We start from the raw sequence: 21472 nt of genomic DNA, 5'->3' as shown, positions 1-21472 counted from the left end.
AGACAGAGGGTAATGACCTGTACGCATCATTCAGACACTTGTAGACGGAGAGCATCAGTTTGAACAGAGCAGCCATGCTTTATTTATCAGGACATTAAGACCAACAACAGCAAAGAAACATTTAAATTAAAGCTCTCAACCAAACAGTCGTGGAGGATGACGTGGTTCCTTCTGGAGACGGCTGCAAAAACGAGTTCAACAAAAAAAAAAAAACCTAAATATGCTCAAGCGTGTGGTACAGTTAGCACACTCGGTTAGCGGTCGTCTAGGAGGCTAAAACTAACAGGCTAACACGACAAACCCTGCAGGAAATCTTCTCTTGAATTAGCGTTAAGTTGTCTTTTTTATTTCTTGCAGGGCTGTTGCGTTAGTTTTAGCTAAGAGTGATAAACAAACTGGCTTGTGGTTGTATTTAAGAATGGAAACATCTCCTCTGTACACACAAACAAAGCATTTACTTCATGTGAAATCCATTTTGGGTTTTTTTTTAAGTTGGCAATTTGACTCCCCAGACCTGCTGGGAGACACCTGGCGTGGGTAAAATGAGTCAGTTTTCTTCAAGCAAGGCAGTGAACCCTCGAATGATGATGCAAGACTGTCGATTTTTAATGTGCTAGACACTAGATTTGCACCGTTAAGGCTAAATGAAAGTGATTCTCAAAGACCAGCTTTTTAAAGATGAAACAAATACCCGAGGATTGTTTTGATTTTAGAGTCAGAAAGGCCATGATGAAGAGAACAAGCTCACGTACTCAGGAGGGGGCGAGCTACCGTTGAACTTACAGTGACTACACAGAGGGCGTTTGTGATTTTTTTTTTTAAGCGTCTTAACTTTCCCCGACAAGATGATGGATATTTACAGTGGCGAGGACGATCTGTACAGGCTGGTCAGAGAGGAGGTGTGAACGTGCCAGGAAGAGAGAGAAATGTGTGATTCTCATAGGACAAACAACGACACAGTCTGCTTCTCCTTTTCATTCTTATTTAGTCTTTCCTCACGTTAACCCCTCGCTCGTCTTCTACTGGAGCATGTCCACGAAGGCGTCAAACTCGTCAATGTTTTTCTCGTAGACGGCCAGTTTCTCGGGCAGAGAGTCCTGCAGCAACAAAAATGAACTTTAAATTTAAAGTTTTTTTTTATCTTTGGAGTGAATGTGGGTTTAAAGTGAGGAGTGTGTTACCAGGTCGTCTGCCATGGACTGAGAGCTGATGTGCAGAGAGAGGCTCGCCAGCTGAGGAGGGTTTTGAAACTCGCGGTAAAACGTTCCCAAATCCATCGGCAACAAGTCGTCTTTAGAGAAGGCTGGACGCTAAAACACGGATACAGACGCTGGGTCAACATGCAGAATTTCATTTTGTGGATTTTGTTCTGACACTGAAACAAAACGGACGTTGATAATACGTACAAAGTCGATCATGACAAAGTCGTCCTGCGGCCCTGATCCCTCCGAGCCCTGAGAGTGGAGACTGGCCTGCAGGGGGGAGGGGCATGGAGGAGAGTCTGGAGGCTGCACCTGAACACACACACACACACACTGATGTTTACATTTTTCTCTTAGATACAAACAAAAGACTTCTGCTTAATGAAGAAAGGACTTTTAGTGACGTGTAAATATCGCTCTAAATCTTACCATGGGGTCATTGTCCTCGGAGTCGAGGCCTCGAGGAGCGAACGCAGCAAACGGAAGATCCAGACTGGCTGCCGTGATCTACACACACACACAGGAACACACAAACATGAAGCTACAGACCGTAACTCAGCTCACAACATCACCTCAGACTGATGTTACTTTGGAAAGAAATGGAATATGTTTGATGTACCTGTGCGCTGGGTTTATTAACAAACGCTCCGACTTTCCTCGTGAAGGCGTTGAGCGACTCCACGGGGTCGGAGGGAGAAACGCTCCTCCGTACTTCGTCCCTGCGTCCCTCGCCGCTGTTCGACAGACCGTCATCATCACCGCTGAGGAGAGAGAGGAGACGCTGTTACGTTTAATCAAACAGTAACCTCGATGTTTATTCCTCAGAGTAAATCTACGATGTGTAATGTGGCTCATTCAAACATTTATTAAGAAAATAGAGTCATGAAGAAAGGTTTCTCACGTACTCTGATCGGCCACATTTACCCGACGTGAATAAAAAAATAACTCTGATAACATTTTCGAGTAAGGCCGATGTAACAAGACAGAAATGTTATTCATGCTAATCTGAGGGGATGAGGAGAGAGTTACCTGCTGCCAGGTGTGTTGGGGGCGTGCTCTACGTTCAGGTGGGCATCAGCTGCATGAGGAGGCTGCGCAGGAACCAGCACGACCCCGCCCTCTTTCCCAGCATGCAACACCTGAGGGAACAGAGCACAGCAGAGTTACAGCACATGAACGAGAAGAACACTGAGATAGGTCGTTTAGAGTGTTTTTTTTTTTTTACCTGGTTTGGATTGGCAGTGGGGTGACAGAACTCAGCAGCTCCCCCTAGAGCTGAAGGCTGGTATGACAACCTGGAAGCGTAGAGCTACACAGAGAGACAAAGAACGAAGAATGAAAACGAACGAAACATGATGGATGTGCAGAGTCACACTGCATGACATGATGCTGACAAGTTAAGGCTCAGCGCTCGGATCTGAAGGAGTCTGAATGGAGTTAGGGAGGACTTAACTTAAAGGCCACATAATGATTTTAACATGGCTTACAGGGACGTGAATTTGACTTTAAGAAGGTTCTCACTCGTCAAAATGATTTCTGTCGGAGCTACTTCACATAGATTTAGTTGTTAAAGGCATCAGAGGCTGTAAAGGGTTAAAAACTACAACTCCCATGATTCAACGCTACCTAAAGACTCCAACAAACTAAATCTTTTGTTGCAGTTTTAGATGAAAGAAAGCAGCAGAAATTACACCTTAAACCTCAGTTATGAATTTAATCTCCCTCTCTCGTTTATTTCTGATGCTCGTCTTTTGTTTTTGGTGAAATGAATGGCGTCTCCGTGAGTCAGACTCGCCTCCTGAAAGATCAATTTTTAAGGTTTGACTTGGATCAAACATAATTCTAAGATTGTGGTTAGTCAATAAAATAAATAATGAAAATGGTTAGGGAGTCAGACGGGATCAGAACCTGGAGATCTGCGTTGATGAAATTTGAAATGAGGCAGACAAGATGGTGAAAATAAAGTCTGACACACCCAGGAGCGACACACACACACACACACACACGACCTGGAGCATCACACATGCACACACACACATGCTCTGGGGCGGCACACACACACACACACTCACACACACATGCTCACACCCCTAAATGAAAAGATGAATCTGAGTGTTGTTCATTAAGAAGTGAATCACACACAGTCACACTCTCACAGTGGCCAGCAAAGACTCACAGTGTGAGTGACAAGTCCAGGAGCCAATGGAATCTGCAGACTGTCCAGGGGGAGGGGCTTAGACAGTTTAGAGGGCGAAGGGCTCAGAGTGCACACGCACTGAGATAACGCACACACACACACAGACGCACACAGATACAATAAAGGAAAACAGACAAAGAGAGAAAAGAGAAATGAAAACAGAGAAGAAGTTTCAGGATAAAGACAGAGATTAAAAAAAAGAAGAAGAGGAGTAAAGGTGTGTTTTTCTTACCTGAGAGGGAGGGGAGGTGGAGAAGGAGGTGGTGCAGACCTCCTGTGAGTCCTGAACGCCTGCAAACGGTCCTCCGTCGTCCTCATCTGGAGCTCTGCACAAACACACACATTTAGAATTTAGAATATATATAAGGTAACCAATATTATAAATAAGGTTACCAATACATATTATAAACAGGCCAACTGGAGGAGAGTGAGCACGTGGGGAGGGCGGGCCTTAAAGAGACAGCAGCTGGAATGAAGCGTTTCAGGCCGAGGCTGACCTGAGGGATTTTACTGACGAGGTTTTTGAGCTACACGTCTCACAACACAGCTCAACAGGTATCCCAGACTGACATCACTAATGCTGAAAATAGATCTCCTTTAAGGTGGGAGTAATGTACTCACCTGTAGTTGCAGGGCTGTCCCATGTTTGCAGGTCGCTGGCCGCTGCAGGGAGGATCCACAAAGTGATCCACGATGATCCCCATGATGGGAGCCGACCGCTCAAACTGTCTGCAGAGGACAGAGGACATTTTGAAGCACAAACTTCTAATAGGTCGATGCATATCTTTTTAAAAAGACTCAGAAATGTTCATGAAACATGTCACATCTTTTCCTTAATTTATCTTATTTATATGTACTTCTTATTTCTTAGTTAGGCCACGTGTGTGTGTGTTACCTGTTGGACATGAAGGCCAGGTTGGTGCGGTACGCGCATGACAGTGTGACTGTGCCCACGGGTGTGCCGACGACACCGACCCGCACCGTCTGAAAACCTGGAACACAAACAATTCATTTACTCACCTTAACCTACACATCAGCTGAAGTAAAACAGCGAATATGATTAACAGTTAATTACTGAATCAGCCATCATTAAAATGAAAAGGTCGTGTTACCTTCTCCGAGTCCACTCAGCTGGACTTCCCCAAAGTAAATCCTAGAATGAAGAGAGACACAGAGATGGTGAAACAGGTTTCACATAAATTGCATGAAGAAGAATGTCAAGGTTAGAGAGGGAAACCCCAAATGTGTAAAAAGCGAGTGTCGTAGTGCAGCTGTTTGCCGGCTTCACTTATTTGTAGGTCGGTTAAATCAGCTGTTTGCAGAGACGAGCACAGACCACTGACCTGTATAAAATGACGTAGTCGTGTCCCTGCTTTCTGGACAGTTTGTAGGCGGGTGTTACTCTGGTGATGGCGAGCAGAGACTTCAGGAGGACAGACAGACGGTTGTAGACCGTGTACGACACCTTGATGTCCTTATCACACCTGCAGAAAAAGAAAAACAAGTTTTTTCTTGAGAGAAGCTCGTTTTCTGTTTCCTGTAATACTTTAACTCCCCGGCATCCCTTTTTCATTCCTGTTTCTTTCTTTTATTGTAATTCGGGGAATGTAACGAGATCTATCGTGCAAAAAGAAAATGAGAGCAGATTTCACTCACTTTTCGTTCATCTCCAGGCACCAAGTCTCCAACTCCATCGAGTCTCCCTGAAATAAAGAGACAGAAACATTAATGCAGGGACAGTAACGTCCACTGAAATCAAAATGTCCAGTTGTTTGATTTCATGGGAAGTGGTCTGCCTTCTGTTCAAAATGTATAAAATCCTCTGACACGTACCTATCATGACATATTTCTTGTCTCCAAGCTCTCATATTCCTGACTTTCTGTTTTCTAAACATCTGATGTAAAAGTCCCTGAACAGCTAAATGTCATCAAAGTGAAAATTAGTTCCATAAAAGAAGAAAAAAAAGAAGTAAAGCAGAGCTCTACCTCCGACGTCTTCAGGGAGATCTCGACGCACATGGAGCGTCCGATGCCGGGGAGTTGTCCGGCCAGCGCCTTCTTGGCTTCATGAGTCACCTCGGGGATATCTTTGATGGCTAAATTAAACTAGAAAAAGACGAGAATTCAAAATAATAATCAAATACTCTGAGAACACCATCGTGACCCAAAGCATCCACTGACTAATGTTAGTTTATATGTATTTATTTTATGGGAGATCAAGGTTCTTACCTAACCTATGGGGTAATGTTCTTTAATGTAAAGTCATACTAAAGGGTAAAAGAATGGTTTTAATTTTTACCCAATCAGATCCTGTCGGTGATGAGGACGAGCGAGTGCAGATTTTCTCTCCAAGGCGAGCCTGGACGATCACCTGGACTGTCTGCACACAGGACAAAAACAAAAATCAGATCATCTTCATCTTTATCTACCTTCATTTCTTTCATTCTCTGATCATATCATATCAAACACATCCAAGTTAAAACACAAATTATGCACCTAATTTAGTCTCATTACATAGTGCTCATTAAGATCAGCTCAGAGGTAAAATGATTTTCTAAACATTACTGTTCACAGAGCTCAGAGATTAAATGTTCATCTTACTCAAGTAATATGAATAGACTTCATTTATTTTATTTAAAAGTAAAAGCTCTTAATCCAGCTTTCTGTGTTTAATTTACTCAAAGAAACAGCAGTTTGATTAATTTATTATTTAAGTGCAGTAACCAACAATGAACCACCAGAGGGCGCCCTCTCTATATAAAGTGATTTATAAAAGATAAAATACATTTATTTTAAACCTATAACTTTTAATTAGAGTCTTACTTAAATATTTGATATGAGTACATCTTACAGCTCATTGAGATAATTTAGATTAAACATAAATTAAAAGGAAACATTTACAAGTTAAAAAGGTTGTTTTAAAATTCTTCTTCCTTGCCTTGATTTTATTAACTTTCATATGCTCATAACTCTTCTTCACCTACCTTATGTTCTCCATTATATTAAGTTCATTGATAATATCACAGATCAATTACCACTCTGAATATATATTATATATATCTATAAAGCACTTTCTTTCCCTGTGTTTAACATCGATCTAAAATTGTTTTCTTATGGTGTCGCTGCATCTTCCTGACCTGGTTTTGTCGAGCACGCTGTTCTTAGTCAAGTCAAAGTTTATTTATAGAGAACATTTAAAACAACATCAAAAGTGCTGTACAGGTTTTTAAAAAAAGCCAATAATTAGGAGCAAAATAAAGTGGGAGTAGACCCAGAGCGCGCTGGAGGGATTAGATATCCCGTCTGGCCTGGGAGCACTTCAGGGTCTCCCAGGAGGAGCTGGAAAATAGTGCTGGGGAGAGGAACGTCTGGGGGACTTGCTTAGCTTGGGACGTCCACGAGCTTCTGGTGTGTTGACCGCAGAGCTCTGACTGCAGCATGTTGGTGCAACAGCTCGGATAAACACGGCAGTATTACATTCATATTATTATCATCGTACTGCTTTCTTACCTTCAAGGCAAAGAACTTTATGAACTTGTCCAGATCTTTTTTATCCTGCGGACTCAGGCCACTGTCCATGTTTTCACGAGCCTAAAATCAGACAGATCAACATGTTTAGAGACGAACATCCACCACAGCAGCTTCAAGTGTAAAGTTTGCAAAATAAACAGTTTTTAACAGTCGTTAAATCCTGGTTAGTTTAGCAATAAACTTCTAAATACTACCCTACATATACTATGTGCACAGTATCGTACAAATATGGTCCCCCGAGGTGTTTCTTCAATTGCTTTCTATAAATAGTGTTAATGTAGTAAGAGGGGAGAGGACTTCCATGTTTTCATTTCTCTATTCGACTGTGTGTTTAAGGAAATCTGTGTTTGCTCTGCGTAGTAAACAAACGGCCTGTTGTGTCTCGTCTGGTGCCGTATGTTTATGATTCTAAATTCTGTTTAGTAACTAAGTGTTTTGATTTTCCAGGAGCAAAGCGGTCATCTTGTCCTCAACTTTTAGCCAGTGAGGACGACTGTGCATACGGATCCTGTAGCTCAAGTGCTGACTGCTCTGCACCTTTAAGAAAAAGCTAAAGACCCAGCTCTTTCATGAATACCTACTAACTTAATGATGATGGTCTCCATATTATTGATGATGATGATGGTTTTTGTTTGATAACGACGACTTATAAGATGGTTTCTATACTGATTAGAGCTCTCAAGAACTGCCCTCAATGTTGTGCTTTGCCTCTGGTCACTTCCTGTCAGCACCTGTGTGTCCAATCAGACTCAAAGCTGATCGTTTGCTCTTACTGACATTGTTCCCTTTTTTCTAGATCCTTGCTTGTGTTGTTCTTACTCTCTGATGTACGTCGCTTTGGATAAAAGAGTCTGATAAGTGAATTGTAGAATTGTAAACTGTTCTTTACCTGCAGGCTGCTTTAATCTTAAGATAAGAAAAGATATCTTTATTGTCACTGTACAAGTAGAACAAATATGTTGGAGCAAACCTGTAAATACATTATTTATATATATATTTATTTTGTACAAGGGGTGTTTGTACTGTTGTTATGAAGGGTGATATGTTCCCCTTCATGCACATTGCATTACTTTCTTTTACACCTTATGCTGGATGCTTGTGTGCTAATATTGCTACATGAACGTGTGTAATGTGAGATGTCTACAAATAATGCAAAAATCAATAAAAGACAGTTGAAATAAACCTGTAAATACATAATAGAAGTAGATAATGAACAAAATATACAGAAATAAAAACATGTATAAATAACAATAACATTAAATTATAGAATAACAGGTGCTGAGCTAATTACAGCATTGCAACAATAAAAATATCATACACTTAATTTGCATAACATGTAAATAAGTAAATAATAACTATGATATTTATTATTTTCACAACACAGATCAGCTGATTCTGAACCAAAACAATCATTTAAACAGCTGATTTGTGGTGCTTTAATAACGTGAAATGACATATTTACCAGCTGTACACTATGCGTGATACATTAATAAAGCTTTTAGCTGCAAACATAGAATAATAAGAAGGTTTTATAGAATTAAAGTGAATGTTTGTGTGATGAGTTAGCATGTGAGGCCTCCACGTTTACATGAAATATCCGAGTTAAAAATTGAATTTATAATAAACTACAAACACTGACAACTAGTTTAAACGCTGCTTAACAACCTCTGGGAGATTAATAATGTTTCATTTGATTATTTTATTAATAATTTCTCGACATAAGCGGGTCACTGAGGAGGTGACTCACTGGTCAACAAGCGTTAGCCGTTAGCAACCGTTAGCTTCATACGACACACTTTATGTTTATAACAAAACAGTCAAACTTACATCCGCTTTTCCCTTTACAGAGCAGCTCCAATAAAACGTCACTCAATCGTAAAAAAACGACATGAAATAACGTGTTTAAGACGCGCAATTCTCGATGTTTACAACGACAACAACGGCTGCGCTACTTTCTGTTTATCTTCTCCATGTCGACGTGTTTTAGTCGATTGCAGTTTCACGTCGGCACTTTCGTTACTTTTTTGTCGTCCGGCATATATATATATCTTATGAAAAAGAAATAACTCACATAGATGTAAATATTAAGGAAACGCCACACTAAGCGTAATAAAATAAAAAAAAATGCGAAATATTTTTTTAACCAGTAAACAATCATTTAAGTATAAAACAAGAAACCGGTGTCGAATCTGCGGATGTGCGCAGAAAGCTGCGTCTACTTGTGTTTTGTTTACAAATGCTGCACGACTTCTGTAAAGGTACGAGCCTTTTTTTTTAATTAAAAATGCAACATTAAAGCCCAATCTTTACTCTCGATTCATAGACATTTCAACTAAAATAATCAACAGACTTTTTAACAGACTATTTAAAAGCACAAATAACGTTTACAGCCATTTTAAAGGTAGTTAGCATGTTAGCCTCACTTGATTTTTAATACAGTAGTGCAACAAAATATCAAAACATGACATGAAACACACACTTTATGTGATAAATTGAACCACAGTTGTGCAGTTTGTGCAGGGATGTGACAGTATTTGCATTTACGAGACAATTTGCAAACATGCTTTTGGGATTTCTGTGTGTTTGTGCACTTTGAGGTAAAACATTTCATTCTGTTTATTTGATTTATACCCTCAGAATGGCGATCTCTATAGCCATCCTGGACTGTGATCTCCTCTTACATGGCCGAGGACAAAAAACCCTGGACCGCTTTGACCTGGACTCTGTCTCTGACCATTTCCTCCTCTCACAGTTTGGCTTCCCCAGACATTTCATCCTCTACCTGGTGGAGTTACTCAGAGAGGTGAGCCTGGTTGTCATGTTTTAATAGAATAGAATAGAATAGAATAGAATAGAATTACTTTATTGATCCCAAACTGGGAAATTGTGGCGTTACAGCAGCAGGTTGTCCAAACACACAATATGAGTAAAAAACACAATATTAACAAATCTAAACACAATATAATATTAACTACAAAGTAAATAAGTACTAAAAATATCAAAACTAAGAATGTGAATATATACAACCAGGATTTAACTAAACATTACTAGTCTTAAAAAGGAAGATTAAATATGAAAGATTAAATGTAAATGTGCAAAAACAGAGTCGTAAGATAAGATAATCCTTTATTTATCCCACAACGGGGAAATTTACATTGTTACAGCAGCAAAGAGCAAAGACTGCAGACAAAAAGTGAACACAGTACAATTTAAATAAAAAAAGAAAATTAAGAATTTACAAAAAAATAGATTTAAAAAATAAAAAATAGATCAGCTATTTGACAAAAGTGTAGTCTGTAATATTCAGTGTAACACAGACACAGCACAGTGGTTTGAACTTCTGCAGATGACAGTTAGGTGTCTTATGGGAGAAGTCTGCAGTGTACAGGGTGAAAAGGAAGGGAGCCAAGATGGTCCCCTGTGGGGCCCCTGTGCTGCAGATGACCCGTAAATGGACAGTATTGACATAAGTTAAAGTGCATGAGTGTAGACATGTTATCAGCAGAAACTATTCAATATAACGGCGAGTAGACAGACAAATGAAGTGAACATGAGTGCAGGGATCATTTGTAAATTTAACATGTGCAGAACAGATGACAGTATGGAGAGACAGATATGATCATGATGAATAAACACATTGTTAGAAATCCTCTCTAAGTGTATCTGTGTGTTTGTGTGTCAGGCTCTGTGCAGACGTACCCAGAGGTCCAGAGCCATCAGTCCTGAGGTCCAGGTGTTGGCAGCTTTGGGTTTCTACACGTCCGGCTCTTTTCAGACGTCTATGGGAGATACTATCGGGATCAGCCAGGCGTCCATGTCCAGATGTGTGTCAAACGTGACCAAAGCCCTGGTGGAGAAAGCTCCTCAGTTCATCACCTTCAACAGGTATGAAACCATCTACTGCTATACACTTACAGATCGAGACATGTAAGCCCCACTAAGGCTCATCTGTGTATCTGTGTTTGGTAAACATTGTATTTGTCTCAATGAAGTTTATTAAACTATGTTGCATCATAGATGACTGGGCTAAAAATAGTTTTTACAGAAGTAAAGAAGGAGTGCACAAGTCATCATCGTGCAGAAGTCTGTCTGCATCCTCTTAGATTTATCGAGATTATCTCTACTATGATGAAATCTGGAGCTTTCATAACTTTCTTTCTAGCATATAAAAATACAAGTACACATGGACGGACAAGATAAGCCAACATCTACAGTAAATGCATGTCTGCTTGGTTTAAGTTATTTTTAAACCTGTGCTTTATTTTAAAAATGATTACATCAGAGACCCCGCCAGCAGAGACCAAAACTTCCAGGAGTTCCAGAGGGTTGCAGGATTTCCAGGAGTTCTGGGGGTGCTGGACTGTGTTCAGGTAAAGTAGATTCTAATACTTGTGAACACTCTGCATGCAGGCGACATCCTCACTCCTCCTCCTCCTTCTTCTTCAGGTGACGATCAAAGCCCCGAACAGCGAGGACTTTTCCTTCGTGAACAAAAAGGGCTTCCACTCTGTGGGCTGTCAGCTGCTCTGTAACGCTCGAGGACTCTTACTCAGTGCAGAAACCTGGCCAGGAGGACTCAAAGACACGGAGATTCTGGAGAGATCCGCTCTCTTTAAACAGCTGCAGGACGTCGAGGATGGCTGGCTGCTGGGTGAGTCCTGGATTTCAGTCTCTCTGATTTTACTCTGTCAAATCTAAAAAGGTTGAGAAAATGAAAAAAAGGGTCATCTCTGTTTTCTTCCAGGCGACCGGCGTTACCCTCTGAAGAAGTGGCTGATGACGCCGGTCGATAACCCAGAAACCCCGGCTGAGTTTCAGTATAATCTGGCTCACACGACTACACATGAGATTGTGGACCGGACCTTCAGGGCCATCCAGACCAGATTCAGGTGTTTGGACGGCACCAAAGGATACCTTCAGGTACTCGATTGAGCTCTGTTTCATTCTGCTGGATCAGAGTTTAATAATGATGTTTATGCATAAATCAGATGGGACCATTGTGACCGTTTGAAGTTTCTTTTTTGTTTTCTTAGACAAAAAAGTTTCAATTTATTTGACTCACATGTTTAAAATGTGTATTGCAGTCCAAATTCAAAACATTGTAGAGCGCTGTCTCCCTGATATAAAAAATAACTGAATAAACTGAGAGCTTGTTCTCCTCATTTAACTACCTCATCATCTCTCCTCTGCAGTACTCTCCTGAGAAAAGTTCGGCCATCTTGCTCGCCTGCTGCGTCCTCCACAACGCCTCCCTGCAGTCCGGATTGGACGCCTGGACTCTGGAGAGAACCGACCCTCTGGAGCAGCCCGAGAGCCTCGAGCAGAGACCCGAGGACCGGGACAGCCATGCGGAGAACCTGCGGAAACAGCTCATACTCAAAACAGCTGATCTGCTCTCTGGGGCGTCAAAGACTGAACTACGACTGTGACCAGAGTAAACAAAAAGTCACATTTAAAGCAAAAGAATCCACAGACACGGCGTTGCTGATGCAGTTTTTTAATATTTTGCTGGTTTCTACTCTACGGACTACACTAAGATAACATAGTTGTATATGGAGGAACATGCAAGACGCTATACAACAAACCAAGACAACAGGTGAACATGTCACATTTCAAATAACGTCCTGGAACGTGCTCCATTATCCGTGGGTAAATGTCAAGCACCTCCTGGAGTTGTACAATTATTTAAACTGTGTGCAGCCGCCGTGTTATCGCAGTTCCTTTACAAGTGGAAAAAGTCTCCCTCCCTCCTTTTATGTTCATTTTTTAAACCCTCCCTCCCTCCTTAGATCCGCCTTCACTCCACTGATTCTTTTTTTTTCTTTTCCACGTCATTCAACAATCTCACAATACAAAAAAAACAAAAACAGAAAAGGCCCTTATTTACAACAACTGCACATTTTGTTGTCATTATTTATGTACACTGGTGCGTTACGACTGTGAAAGGGGGATTCCAGTATCATGTTTTTAACCTGGGCTGCATTTTTTTTTACACGTGTTGGTGTTTTAAAATCACTGATCTATTCAAACTGTTTCTGCAGACGATCGGTTCAGCCTGCAGCCGAGCGGTAATGGCTGCAAAGAACATCCGCTAATGATTGTTGTTTTTAAGAATGAGCCAAGATGTTTGTTTTAGTCTTTGAGACATCCGTTATATCACTTTATTCAAAAACACCAAACTCCATTGACAAAACCAGCGATCCATAAGTGCTGATCGAGACGTCAGCTAATCTGACTTTTTAGTTTTTTTGAACCGGGCTGTAAACATTTTAATTTCTGCTTTTTTGAATGGGTGTGTATGTGACTTCCTGCGCTTCTGCAGCCAGCCTCTAGTGGACACTCGAGGGACTGCAGGGTTTTACACTTCAGCATCGGCTTCATTGTTTCTGAAACTTTAAACGACTGTTTTTGTCAGTGGAGTCTGGTGGTTGATAAATTGTCTTCCTCTGTAACATAAAGGTCTCTCTCTGTGATATTGTCACTTAGACTTATTCATTGCTTCCGACTAAAGCAACCCCAAAGCTTTTAGATATTTCAGTCACTAACACATTGAAATCTTTACATTTGTAAACATGCAAAAAATTGGGCCGAGGTTGAAAACTACCAGAACTCCCCTTTAAGGATGAGAAACATTGGGATGTTTGTGCTGCGGGCTGCAGTCACAAAAACATTTTGACATTTTTTTCAAAAGGGACACAAAATAAAACTCGTAAAAAAAAAGAACACAATAAAGAAAATCTGTGACTTTCAATACAGAACACTCCCAAGTATTCGTCTTTACAAGTTTGGAGATGTGAAGGAAATGAACATTTTGTAACAGTCGTTTTCTAAATCTGTCAGAAAATCAAAGAGTAAAGTTCCTTCAATGTGTGGAGATAATAAAGCTAGTGGTTTTTTTTTTTAATTCCTGGAATGTTTTTCGTCTCCTGATTGGCTTCATCAATATATACACACTTTCTACAAACAGGAATAAATACAACACACACCGCTGTCGCATGAGCTCGTCCAGTCAATTCATTTCATATACAAGGGGGGAGAAACTACATTAGGTTCATTCTTCTAAGAGTCTGTGGTCCATTTTTGGCGTTGTCATAGCAACAAAGAGATCAACCTGAGGGTCAAAGTTGAAGTTTGTTTAACTTTAAAGGAAGGGTTGGTCATTTTCTAAAACTAACATGATTTTGAAAGTAGCATTCCCTCAGTGCTCCGTCTGCAATAAAGACAATTTCAACCAAAATCTTAAAAAGTGGATCTGGAGGAAATCACCAACCCTGACTTTAAGTGGATTAATTTAGTATTTCATGCGACAGCAGTGGAACAAACACTGTATTACAGTTAAAAGACAAACAGGTCAAAGTTTTACATCCATGAAGCAGCATGTGAACGACGACACACCATCGTGTAAAACTTCTTCATCCTTAACATCACAACAGACACTTCCTCTTTTTTTGTGCATAAAATAAATATGCTCTTTTCTGATGCTCACAATATATTATAAGACGTATTTTTAAGGTTTTTTTGTAAACGTTATTTAGAAAAAAAACAAGACATTAAGATCGACTAATCTTAAAAACATTTTTTTTTGTTGCATAAATTAAATATGCTCTTTTTTTTCGATGCTGCAAATATATTATATGTACAATTTATAATTCCATAAAAAATACTTTTTATGTGACGTTTCCCAACAACCTCCGTCAGGACCCCGTTAACAGTCCCTGGATATGAAAATATGGTTTCCCCGTGGAATGATGCAGAAGTTTGATTTGAATTCAAAGACAGAAAGTTAATTTAACTTCAGAGACGGATGAAAAATTTTAATTAAAGGTCACATATTCTGCAAAACACACTTCCCCATGTTTCTCTAAAACTAATATGTGTCTCTAGTCTGTCTACAAACCCCCCAATGATGAGAAAAGTCCATCCTCTCTGTCTTCTCCCTGCTCCACTTTTCAGAAAATGTGTGCTCAAACAGGCCGTTTGGAGATTTTCCCTTCATGACATCACAAAGGGCAGTAGCCCCTCCCCCAGGTGGGTGACACTCCCACAGCTAGGTGTTTGTTCTGCCCTCTGAGTCTGCCTTCTCACCGTAAACAATAGGACATGGAGCGAGAAAGCACCGAGTACACCCAAGCCCCTTCCAGAGAGGGGGGCGTGGTCAGACACAGCTCATTTACATATTTAAAGGTACAGACACAGAAACAGCCTGTTCTGAGCAGGGCTGAAATAGAGGGGTTCATAGACTTATTTAAACTGATTGTTGAAGAGGAGGAGAATATGTGACCTTTAAAGAATATTTCATCATTTTGTTGTTGTTTTGTCGTATTTCTCAGCTGTAAACACATCATCAAACAGTTTTAGTTAAAGGTTCAAACAAAGTGCATTCACAAAAAGGTCATATAAAATAATGTCCACATTCAAGGTGTTTATGATTGTTTAAAAGACACGAGACGCAGAGTGATTCGAACTACTTAAACCTACTTTAGACTTCAGGTGAGTCGGCTTTTCATTTAAGGCCAAGTTGGTCTGAAATAAGAGGAAGGCACTTTTAAAATGGCACCGCTGTCTTTTTACAAGTCTGTTGCGTTCATTGTGTGCTCTTACGATTACTATGATCAGAGACAGCTTTTTAATCAGTTACGATTTTGATCATCTTTTCATTATTTAAATCATTTACGGAGAAAATACGGCAAATACTGTTCAGTACATTAACTAGAGTCCCACAGTCGAGCTCTGTCAGACATTCTGTGTTTCTCTCAACATTAGAACAACAATGAGCTAATTAATGGTGCGTTCAATTTACCTCCGAAATCAGATCTCGCTCTCGGGTTACTGAAGATTCTCTGAGTTTTCAAGTCAGACTGCGTCTTCAGGGGAGCGTTAATGTTGACGTTTCAGACAGGAAACTCAGAGTTTCTGACATCCGAGATCAAATGGAACGCACCATAATACCACCTTGATTCTGGAGGCTAAATGAAGCTGATCATTTTTTATATTTTAACAACCTTAAATGACGTGCACCGTCGTATCTTCTTGGAAAAGGTCTGACTAGTTTTTAGTGATGAATTATGATTCTTAAAACGCTACAGGTTGATCTGTGGTTTTTTATATGATAAATACATGATTTAGTCTAACTGAGAATTAGGATGAAATCCTCCTAAAACTTGTAAAATCCCAACATTGTGGTCTTTTTAAAATCCAGTATTTTCAGGTGAGAAGTGAAGCACTACGTACGGCAGTGAGCCGGCTGTGGACGATGGGGGGATCTGACAGGAAGTGGAGTACGTATGATGATGCAGGTTTTGGTCCAGTTGGATGTTGATGTGAAGCGGTCTGAGTTGAGGAATCTCGAGGTTATTGTTTTGGGGTCAGAGATGAGAAGTCGTGAGAGGAGGAGGAGGAGGAGGAGGAGTCAGGCGGGGTCAGAAAATCTCTGAGACTCCTTCTGCTTTTGTTTCTCTGAGGAGAGAAGAGAGGGTTAGGGTTAGTTTTTTTTTCTTTCACACGTGCACAAAACTCCTGAAAACCTCCTGATAGTTTCAGGATGAGCTGCATGTGTGAACGCAAACAGACTCATTTTTCACTCAGGTGTGAACAGCCGGATCAGGAGGGTTTCAGAGAGCATGTGTGAAAACGGCTTTGAAGAGATTTCATTATTTGGAGATTTCTTCTTTACCTGTGGTCTGATTTTGGCTCAGTCGTCTGGTTTCTCTGCGTCTCAGCTGTGTATCTGCTGCTCTGAACGTGGGAGTGGGTTTCAGACTGCAGCCTGTCGCCCTCCAAAACCTCCTCCAGAGGAGACCCTTCATCGTAGAAGAGCAGACTGCGGGAACGGACTGAAACACAAACAACACACGCTGTTTCATTCTGGTGTAGCTTCACCTGCTTTGAAACATTTATGTGTTTCTTTCTTTAAATTCACAACACACCACACCAGCCTAAAACAACTTCAACGTGAGTATTTTGATGTCCTACCCTGACTGGTGGTGTAGAGGTCCGCTGACTGAAGAGGAGCGGAGGAGGGGTGGGAGGAGGAGGAGTCAGAGGACAAGGAGGAGGAGTCAGCGAGGAAGGAGAGAGGAGAGAGGCAGGGGGAGAAGGAGCCCAACACCAGGACAAAACACACCGCCATCATCTGCAGAGAAAACGCAGACAAAACATGTGAAATTAATGAGAAACGTCAACATTATAGAGCCTCTGTGAGTAAACAAACCACGACACCGAATCACTTCTGAAGATGCATTTGTGCATCAGAATATAACTGCCAGTCTTCCGTCAGTCTGTGGTCGTCTGTCTTGTTTTCTAAAAGGAGGCCTGAAGTTGTGCTTACAACATCTCAGTCTTAAAACAACAGATAACAGACATTATTTACCATGAGGCATGTCCCCGTTTGAGTTGAGGCCATTTTACAAGCACGAGGGACGACTTTCCCTGAAATCAACGACTGAAGCTTCTGGAGCTGCTGAAGGAGAGACCTGACAGAGAGACGGGAAAGAGGGGGACAGAGGAGTTAAATTAAAGGCAGAACATTCCTCCTCTTTTATTTTTCTTTACCTGAATAAATGTCCAGAGAGAGAACAAGTTCACTGTTTAAGGCTTTGGTCTAAAAACAAGAATTTAGTGAATCACTTTGATCTGGAGAGCAGGGCTCTGATGGTTAAACTGACAGTGGGTGTAATGACTCAGGCCGACCACTAGGGGGAGACAGAGAACCAGCAGCAGAGAGCAACTAAACCAGACGGTTAACTGGTCAACAGTCAGTGAGTCTGTGATGTTTCATATGAAGCAGAATAAACCACACGATGCCAGCTGTAATAAACTTTTTATGGGTCGCTTCTGACCAGCGTCACTCACGCCGCACTTTGAAGTTCCACCGCAGTGATTTACAGCTCAAGTTGTTGCTGCTTTAAATAAACCGTACTCACAAAGGTCACGCTGGTTGACTGGGTGAATGTTTTGGTTTAAATATCCAGAACAGAAGTGGAAAAACTAAAATTAAATATTGAATTCAGACAAAAGGATTATTTTGAGTTTGTTTTTTGCACGTTTGCTGAAATCCTCGTTTTCGTTGATATTTTAGTGCCAGATGGAGGTGGAGATAGCACCAACGGCGTTAACCTCGTTTTGTTTAAACTTTAAAATGGGCGTGTAGAGGAGGAAGCACGATGACCACTAATAACTGCATTTTGAGCATTTTAAGGGAACTTAAATTTAGCTCACGACTTTGAAAACTTCATTCAGCCGGCACAAACTTTTGGATTTTCTGAGAGAGTGAGCGTGCTGACTCATGTTCCCCAGTTTGTGCCAACTCATTGTTCCCCTGTGTGGTGGTTTAACATATTCATCAGTGTGTGTGTGTGTGTGTGTGTGTGTGTGTTAAAGTGTGTGTCTGTGTTAAAGTGTGTGTGTTGTGGGAAGGGAGGGGGCTGCCTTCCATGATGAAAGCTGCTGTTAAATCGCAGCTTTAATGACAGACTGAGACCGACACACACACACACACACACACACACACAGACAGACAGACTCAGAGACAGACCCCCCCCTCTGTCCCGACACACCCACCCACCCTCTGGAGATAATAGCACATTGGTTTCATATTGTTATAATAACAGAGCTGGATGAGTCTACACGTTTCTTTTGGAGCAGACAAATTTCTGTTTAGAGTCCCATAAATCTTTCTCCGCTTATAAACTGCAGACAGACCTCAAATAGCCGCATGTTTAACCTGCAGGAGAGCCACTTTCTCCTTTTGAAGTGTTCACTTCTAAAAGTCAAATGTTTCACTTCTTGACGCCTGAAATCCTCCTGACCTGGTTGTTCACACATGCACCTCACAGCGGGGGACAGACAGGACGGTAAAGAACTTCATATTACAGGTCGCCTACTAATGGAGAATAATGTCTGATAAAAAGTTGAAAATAGCTCTTGGTCTTCTAGTGGAAAAAGAAAAGAAGAGGCGGAGGCGACTAATGAGGAGAAACCGCACTAATGGGTGAAAGCGTGGAGACTACAGCTGCATGCTGCAGGCTGTTCACACAGTGTGTGTTTGTGTGCGTCCACTCACCTGTTGGCAGTCTCCAGGTTTTCCACTTTCCTCCACAGGTCGCTGTTTTCTGACGTGTAGTTTTCCACCCTGAGACACACAGACAAACGCAGAACTTGTCATGTCATGCATTCACTGATCTTGACGCCGATAGGAAATACTAACCTTTATCAAACTGTGCAAAGAGGGAACCTGCCAAACGGTCACCGACGACCAATTTCCCCAAAAGACGGTGACACATAACTGCTATCTGGCCGTGCTCAGTTTGTCCCTTAGTTTGTCCCTGTCTCGCTTTTTTAAACTTCAGTAAAAATCCAACAGTATTGATATCTGTTTTGATGTCATGGCAACAAAACTTGAGGCCCTTGGTCCCCAACATCAGGTAGCTTCTTATTTTCAATAACCAGAAATAGCAGGCAAACCCCTGCACTCTGCCGAACAACGTTTCGTTTCGTTTTCTGCAATGTAGACTCTGCGGGAGTTTAAAAGCAATTTTTTGATAACTGACCCTTTGTAATGCCCCGCCCTCACCAGGAAGTAACCCTCTGTCAAACCCTGCCCTCCTTAGTTACTGTTACTAGGTCAGACAAAAGCTCTCGTCGCAGAGCTCCTTCCCATTTGAAACGAGGATTTGAAGGATTTGAATTTATATTTAATTGATTTGATTCTTTTCTAAACGACTCCTCAGTGAAAGAATGAGGACGGAGAACTCTAAGTCTCTAACAACTTTTTAAAATCATTTGAAATATGATCCAAGGACCAATCAGAGAGCCAACAACGGGTCAATCGTGGAAATATATAAGTAATAATATAAGTACATATGGGTGCCTTTTATTTTTGTTGTGGTATCAAAACATGTATTTCTAATGTTTGATTTTTACTTTAATGATATCAAAGTTTAAAATTCTTGTATCGTCTCAACCCTAGACGAAGATGCTTATACTTTTATAATGATTTAGAAGTCTTTAAGGTATAAAAAATGCATCTTTTGACTTGTCAAATGTCCCTTTTGTGATTTTCACAGCAACATGTATCAGCGGGAGGAAAAAGGTTCTGCTCCTCCTCTCCTCTTTGTTCTCTCTCTCTCCATCCTCTCCTGCTAATCTCATTGATTTCTATCACTAACTGGACATCGTGTTAATCTTGCACCCCGTCGCTCTGATCTCCTCCTGTGTTTGTTTGAAAGCAGATCATTCGCACACATTCCTCTGAGGAGCGCGTCCCGTCGCCTTCCTCACAGATAATCCTGTCCTCGTGTGCGGAAAGGAAACATCAACACAAAGAGGAGATGAAGAAAGAGCGGCTTTATGTGTCTTCACCTTCTGTTACGTCTGTGATCCCAAAGTGTGGATTAAAAAGATCCAAACTCTTGATGTAACGCTCCCATCCCTGGATTTAGTGACCACCTGTAGCTGCTCCATAAAGACAAGCCCACATTCTCCCCTCTTCTTCCCTGAATCTGCCGCATGTGTTCAGCAGGTTATTGGAGTCTCGCCATGTCAGCTGACGTTCACAATAACACCGAAACGATAAGGGGGAAAGGAGTTCACTTCAAATGATGAAACCGTCTCTGACCCCGTGACGACCTGTGAGTTTGACGATTTGTTTCTTCCCCTGCAGAGAGCTCTCATGTCTGTTAGCACACTCAGCAGCTCCGTGCAGCTTAAAGAAAACCGCGAAATAGAACAAAAAAAATGCCTCCTATGGGAACGTCACCTGCCAAGTTCCTGTCAGCCTTTCACATCTCTATCTTTTCTCTCTTTTGTTGTTCGCATTCTTCACTCTTGAATTTAAAAAAATCACAATAATGTAAAACAAGGCCTCAGGGGAGACTTCGTTATCCAACATGGCTGCTCTCTTCAACCAGCTCTGCATGGGTCTGTAAACCTTTCTGTGTTCTAACCTCTCTCCATTTTTCAAAAAGCATCTCCAATATTGATCCTAGTTTGAGCACGTTTCTGCTCGTGGAGCTTATTAGAAACATGCAGAGGCTTTTTAGGTCGGGTACAATCACTTCTATCTGAACCACTTCTCTTGACCCGCTTCCATCGCTGCAACACCTGTTGACCTGATAACTGCTCTCATATCTGACATTTTGTTCACGACTGCAACAACTGTGTGCTCTGAATGATCTGGAAATGTGATTTGACAGCTCGGCTGATGTACGACAGCAGGGTTGCTTTGAAACCTTTTGATGGACTGTAATGAGGAAAAAGAAAAAGGTTCAGACATCGCTGAAAGATACGAAGGTAAACCGACGGGAGTGGAAAAGGAAAAGGAAAAATGGGGACAGAGATCGTTTCCAAGCCTTACTTCTTCTCCAGACATTCCACGTACTCCTTCTTCTTCCTCCGACTCTCCTGAGCTGAGATCTGTGGAGGAAAGCAGAAAATGATCACAAAGGTAAAGAACCTGTTTTTATATAACCAGGAAGTTTGCACAACGATCTCCATTTCCAAACTGTTCTTCGTCTAATGCGTGCATATAGATCTGCTCAGATTC

General features: G+C 41.2%; 3 protein-coding genes across 4 annotated transcripts in view; 1 reads left to right on the top strand and 2 right to left on the bottom strand.

The window, feature by feature from the left end:
* Nucleotides 1-54: 54 nt before the first annotated feature.
* Nucleotides 55-8934, bottom strand: atg13 (ATG13 autophagy related 13 homolog (S. cerevisiae)). Of its 2 annotated transcripts, XM_061033034.1 has the most exons (18): nt 8758-8934; nt 6910-6990; nt 5699-5779; nt 5386-5505; nt 5056-5102; nt 4743-4883; nt 4512-4552; nt 4295-4391; nt 4021-4128; nt 3632-3725; nt 3379-3477; nt 2428-2511; nt 2232-2341; nt 1822-1963; nt 1632-1709; nt 1407-1514; nt 1182-1310; nt 55-1097 (listed from the first exon to the last, which is right to left on the bottom strand). In XM_061033034.1, exons 2-18 carry the CDS (start codon nt 6976-6978, stop codon nt 1020-1022), a joined length of 1626 nt encoding a protein of 541 aa, XP_060889017.1. In that variant the 5' UTR covers nt 6979-6990; nt 8758-8934; the 3' UTR covers nt 55-1019. The 2 variants fall into 2 exon arrangements, with proteins under 2 accessions (XP_060889017.1, XP_060889018.1); XM_061033035.1 differs by lacking the exon at nt 3379-3477 and having other exon boundaries at nt 8758-8933.
* A 198-nt stretch (nt 8935-9132) lies between these two features.
* harbi1 (harbinger transposase derived 1) lies at nt 9133-13829 on the top strand. The gene is made up of 7 exons (XM_061032410.1): nt 9133-9188; nt 9568-9733; nt 10613-10815; nt 11213-11300; nt 11377-11581; nt 11675-11850; nt 12123-13829. Exons 2-7 carry the CDS (start codon nt 9569-9571, stop codon nt 12357-12359), a joined length of 1074 nt encoding a protein of 357 aa, XP_060888393.1. The 5' UTR covers nt 9133-9188; nt 9568; the 3' UTR covers nt 12360-13829.
* creb3l1 (cAMP responsive element binding protein 3-like 1) overlaps nt 12412-21472 on the bottom strand; it is a 29280-nt gene continuing 20219 nt past the window's right edge. The window contains exons 8-13 of the mRNA XM_061032409.1: nt 21284-21342; nt 18992-19060; nt 17300-17402; nt 16903-17062; nt 16604-16763; nt 12412-16386 (exon numbers count right to left, since the gene is read on the bottom strand). Of these exons, the coding sequence (XP_060888392.1) occupies nt 16350-16386; nt 16604-16763; nt 16903-17062; nt 17300-17402; nt 18992-19060; nt 21284-21342 (588 nt within the window). The 3' untranslated portion in view covers nt 12412-16349. The remainder of the gene's footprint in view (nt 16387-16603; nt 16764-16902; nt 17063-17299; nt 17403-18991; nt 19061-21283; nt 21343-21472) is intronic.

The sequence above is a fragment of the Labrus mixtus genome, chromosome 24, assembly GCF_963584025.1.
Source record: "Labrus mixtus chromosome 24, fLabMix1.1, whole genome shotgun sequence".
NCBI lineage: Eukaryota > Metazoa > Chordata > Actinopteri > Labriformes > Labridae > Labrus > Labrus mixtus.
The sequence above is the reverse complement of the archived record's forward strand: the minus strand, read 5'-3'. Positions and strand labels throughout refer to the sequence as shown.